The sequence below is a fragment of the Spodoptera frugiperda genome, chromosome 19, assembly GCF_023101765.2.
Source record: "Spodoptera frugiperda isolate SF20-4 chromosome 19, AGI-APGP_CSIRO_Sfru_2.0, whole genome shotgun sequence".
Taxonomy (NCBI): Eukaryota; Metazoa; Arthropoda; class Insecta; order Lepidoptera; family Noctuidae; genus Spodoptera; species Spodoptera frugiperda.
This window is the reverse complement of record NC_064230.1, coordinates 539426-544569: the sequence shown is the minus strand read 5'-3', so window position 1 is coordinate 544569 and position 5144 is coordinate 539426. Positions and strand designations below refer to the sequence as shown.

Here is a 5144-nt window from a genome sequence, read left to right as displayed (position 1 = left end):
AACCTTCCTCTTGAATCACTCTATCTATTAAAAAATCCGCATCAAAATCCGTTGCGTAGTTTTAAAGATTTAAGTGTACAAAGGGACATAGGGACAGAGAAAGCGACTTTGTTTTATACTATGTAGTGATACTTTTTCGGAATAAAAAGTACCCAGTGTTGTGTCTAGGATATTAAAGTATACTTATACCAAGTTACATAGTAATCAGATGGGTAATTTTTACGTGATGCGTGAACATATAGACAGACAAACATTCTCTCATCACATTTTTGGGTTCAGATTTTGCGCTGTAACTCAAAAATACGGTCCTACCCAATGATATTATAAGTAAACAGGTGTAGATAGGTTATAAGCTCAGCAAGTGACACATTAAAATGTGGACAATTGGCGCAGTGTGTGTAGTATGGGACATTTTCCAAAAAAGCTCAGTAATGGGACATAGCCCGAGCCCGGGAATCGAACCTGAACCCTCTTGTCCGACAGTCGCACTTGCGACCACTCGACCAACGTGGCAGTCGCAAGGAATGTCACGCGTTATGTTAAAGGGACATACAGTTATGACATCTCCTAACCTATATTAAGATAGAAATTCAATAAAAATATTGAATTAAAATGCAGATAAAATTAAAACAAAATGAACAGCAGACCACAAGCGCACACTTTCATTTTAATATAAAAACACTAACATTTTATCGCATCATAAAACTTGTTATACATTGCGCGAGCAACTATTTTTATATTTGTAATCCAATAAAATTGTAACAAAACTATTTTATTGACAATAAACATTGGAATTGTTACTGATTTCTAACAAGCTAGCAATCATCAACTTGAGCATAATTTTAAACCAATCTTCTTTTGAAATAACGGCTTTTTAAACCGCAGTGACAAGTGTTGCCAGACTTAAAATATATATTACAAAACGGTAGCTTTTATTAAGTGAACAGTTTACGAAATTACAAAGAGTGTGCAGATATTATTATGTTCAATTGACTTGAATAAAAGTCCTTCTGCTTCGTTTCAACAAAACAAATCAACTCTCGCTCGTTAAGTTTAAAATAAAGACACAAAATGGCGGCTACTGTACCAGCTGCCTCACACATGAAGTTCTATTTATTTCATAATTAACGTTACAGTGTGTAGACAACTATGAAAGCAATATTTATAACTATATTTCTAAATTATGAATTGTTCCTCTGTAAAACTGTACATAAAGGTAAGCATTTTAATCATATTTAGGTACTGTGATGACTAATGACAAATAAGTATTTAAGTGTGAGAGAGTCATGCTTCGGCACTGCTGGACCGGCTCGACCGGAGTGATACCACGGCCTCATCGAAAACCGACGTGAAACAACGCTTGCGTTGTGTTTCGTTGTGTGAGTGAGGTTACCGGAGCACAACCCTTAAACTCCTAACCCCCAAAAGGCCGGCAACGCACTTGTAACGCCTCTGGTGCTTTAAGGGTAGGTTCAGATGACAAGCGCTCAGCGCGCGTTGAACGCGCGTTGAATTTTTGTATAGTGTTCACATGGTGCGCGCTTGTCAGGCGTTAAACGCGCGTTGTTGCGGCCAGTTTGAGTTCTACATTTGTCGAAGATGGACGTAGAAACAGTTTTATCGGTAATTTTATACAGACGGCAGAAACGACACAACAGAAGACGGAGATATTGGGTTCACCCAATTTTGTTAACCCAAGCCCGTCTTCTCAAATTCTTATCTGAATAATCGCTACTTGTCATGTCCCATATCGCAGGATGTTTCTCCATTTCATCAATTAATAATTCCGTAAAAAAGCTTCGGTTTCCATTTCGGACGATTTTCGGACGAACTTGACGAACCCTAAAATACGTCTATCCGCGTCGAAAGCGCGCGCTCAACTGAACGGAAACATAGAAAATCAATGATCTCAAAGCGGCGTTGACGCGCGCTGACAACAGTCGAGCGCTAGCGCAGCGTTGAACGCGCGCGTTACTAAAACGCGCGTTAGCATGTGTACGGCCTGAATAAAATGTATGTAGTTGTAAACGCGCGTTATCAAAACGCGCGTTGAGCGCTTGTCATCTGAACCTACCCTAAGTGTCCATGGGCGGCGGCGATTGCTTACCACCAGGTGATCCGTCTGCTCGTTTACCGGTGTTCCATAAAAAAGTAGAAAAAAAATTGTCGCCACCTCTATTTTTCCCACGGGTATCGTATACCCGACTAAGAACGCTTTTCCGCAACTGAGATGTGCTATGCTACAATCTTATTTATCGTATTTATTGGTACTCATAGCTTAGCACTGGTGGAAACGGATTCAACTAAGCTATGCTTTTTATATGGAAAAATGCGTACTATGGCTGGCTTCCCTACTATCGATACATCGCATACTCGAGTTGTGCAACTTCCCCACACAGTTACATAGCTTAGTATCAGTGGAAACGGTCACATAGTTTCACAGCTTAGCTATTACATCTTCGTGGTCTATCTGTCTCGCTAATTGCTTACCATCAGGTGGTCAAGCTCGTTTACCCCGTAATCAATAACGAACTCTAACGGCTAAATTATAAAGTAACATTTTTCTCACAGTACACAAACCACAATATAAGAAACACCACTCAGCCTTCAAAACAGAAGATACAGAAAACCGTCAAGCACCAATCTTCCGTCAGGGAGGCTTTCCATCATACGATGTCACAGAAGTATTCTGGGATGATCAAAAACAACTAGATCAAATACCAGCAGAGAAGTCTACATTCCTACCACCAATAGCAGAAGAACCAGTTCTGACGCCCCCACCAGTTGATTACGATGAAGAAGGAGAGTATTATACCCCTCCCCCCAATCAAGAAGAAGAAGGCTCCCCAGAACAGATAGATGACAGAAATTGGGACGAGACAACTCCCCCTTACGCGACACCATATACACACTACGTCACTTATAACGAAGAACCAAGTCTTACTACAAATCCTCTTCTAAACATCGCCGATTTTCCTTCAACACCGGCTATAGACGACTATGGAAACACATTATACGATCCAGCTATAGCCAACCATACATATTTTTCAACATTTGAAGTGAATAGAGATTCTCGTATAAATTATTTAGTGCACACTCTAGCTTTCCCGTCTTCTATAGCTCCTTTGCCGGCTGAACTTGATAGCTTTTACACTCTCAAACCTGATCCAAATGCTTTTGTTACCTGTACCACTACCACTACTTCAACCACAAGTACCACTGCATCCCCACCACCAGAGACGAGTATAGAACCGCTTGCAAAGCTAATACATCGTACCCCAGAAACAACAAGTTTTAAATCTAATGTTGCAATGAAGATATCAGGGAATGAGTTGTCCAAAGTCAAGAATTGGTTCAGTAAGGTGACCGATGCAACTCCTGTTCTGAAGTGGATTTCGTCTTGGGCTGTTTTTACTAAAGGTTTGTATTTTAATGTATTTGTATATGGAATATACCATTTATATTATACATACATATATAGTGTTTTCACTATTCCATAAAAAAAATAGTTTGATAAACTAGTAAATGAATCACTTGATGGTAAGCAATCGGCACCGTCCATTTTTTTACGCTCTTCTACGGGGGTCGTATCGGTTCAGAAATACCGCCGACGACAGCATTTTGTGTGATCCACAAAATGTTGTTTCGGGTCTGTGTGACATGTGTATGTGAACTTGTATGTTTGTAAACGCACCCACGACACAGGGGGAAATCATAGTGTAGGGCATGGAACAATCTGCCGGCTTCTATTTTTCCTGAGTAATACAATCCGGGTCTTTTCAAGGTCAGAGTGAATAGGTACTTTCTAAGTCTGTGTGCTCCATCTTCGGCCACATCTTCGCTTCGCCGTCCTGGCAGTAAAAAAAGTTACCAATAATCATATTTATTATTAATTCCACAGAGCCACGGAGCAAAACGCAAATGTGGCTTCAACAGATGAGGGATTTTGGTGTTCCTGTGCAGAGAGAAGACTCTAGGTTGCCAAGGTCTCTGCTACCCCCTCTGGACTTCCAACCGTCCACTGCCACGAGAGCAACGGCTAAGTACACAATTTTTTTAATGGTATAAGCCGGTAAACGAACAGTCGGATCACCTGATGGTAAGCAATCGCCGCCGCCCATGGACATTTGGAACACTAGAGGCGTTACAAGTGCGTTGCCGGCCTTTTGGGGATTGAGAATTTAAGGGTTTTTGGGGATCGGGGATTGGGAAGGTGGGAATTGGGCCTCCGGTAACCTCACTCATACAACGAAACACAAAGCAAGCGTTGTTTCTCGTCGGTTTGCTGAAACGTGCCAAAGCATGGCTCTCCCACACTTAAAAATAATAAAATTGTCTTTTTTTTTCATTTTGCTAGCTGTTGTCGCACTGTTTCAGCCGGTACTCGGCTGCTACTGATCGTAGTAAAATTTATATAGCCTTCCTCAATAAATGTAACACAAATAGAATTAGTCAATTCAAACTAGTAGTTCCGGAGACTAGCGCGTTCAAACTCGGTCGCGGGCTAACCAGTAGGCGCCAGCCGGATGCACATTGGTGGATCCGGGCACATTACGCCGGTACATGTAAAAGATGAGTTACATAACCCCATACACTCCGCCCCCATATACTCGGTACCAGCTGCCCGGCAACCGGTACTTGAGAAAACGCAGTACGAGAGTCAACCGCTCTAGATCAGAGGACGGAGCACTGAGCAGTGCAAGAGGGACGGAGCTATGTAGATTGTATAGCTCCATCCCTCTCGCACTGTTCAGTGATCGACCATTGTAACACAATTGTAATAGCAAACTAAGGCTCCTGTTTTTCAAAACTTATTCTAATTCTAACATTAAGAACTTGAGACGGGATATTTACCCTATGTTTATTTATGTTTAAGAGTTTTCGATATTTCGGTACTGTTGCAAGCGCCATGATCACGGATGAACTGCTATATGAAACTCATAGACATAAAATAAACATGGTAAATATCCCGTCTTAAGTTGTAATGTTAGTGTTAGTGACCATGTCAGTTTAAAAACTTATTCTAATTGTTTTTCAAGGTTTACACTGGAAACAGACAATTATGATGAAATTTTGAGAAAAGCATCAAAAAATAACGCGGTGACGAAAACAACTTCAGTTACTAGAGTACCAAGAACTGCCAG

The 5144-nt window shown here is 41.1% G+C and overlaps 1 protein-coding gene across 1 annotated transcript; it reads left to right on the top strand.

Moving 5' to 3' along the window:
- Positions 1-803: 803 nt before the first annotated feature.
- On the top strand, positions 804-4068 carry LOC118281049 (uncharacterized). Its single transcript, XM_050700612.1, has 3 exons — positions 804-1216; positions 2572-3420; positions 3902-4068. Exons 1-3 carry the CDS (start codon positions 1150-1152, stop codon positions 4066-4068), a joined length of 1083 nt encoding a protein of 360 aa, XP_050556569.1. The 5' UTR covers positions 804-1149.
- Positions 4069-5144: the final 1076 nt, after the last annotated feature.

Excerpts from the sequence above, each read along its gene's own strand:
- LOC118281049 (XM_050700612.1), top strand. The coding sequence starts at position 1,150 with ATGAAAGCAATATTTATAACTATATTTCTAAATTATGAATTGTTCCTC. Across the intron at positions 1,217-2,571 it reads CTGTAAAACTGTACATAAAG|TACACAAACCACAATATAAG; the intron begins GTAAGCATTTTA and ends TTTTTCTCACAG. Across the intron at positions 3,421-3,901 it reads TTGGGCTGTTTTTACTAAAG|AGCCACGGAGCAAAACGCAA; the intron begins GTTTGTATTTTA and ends TTAATTCCACAG.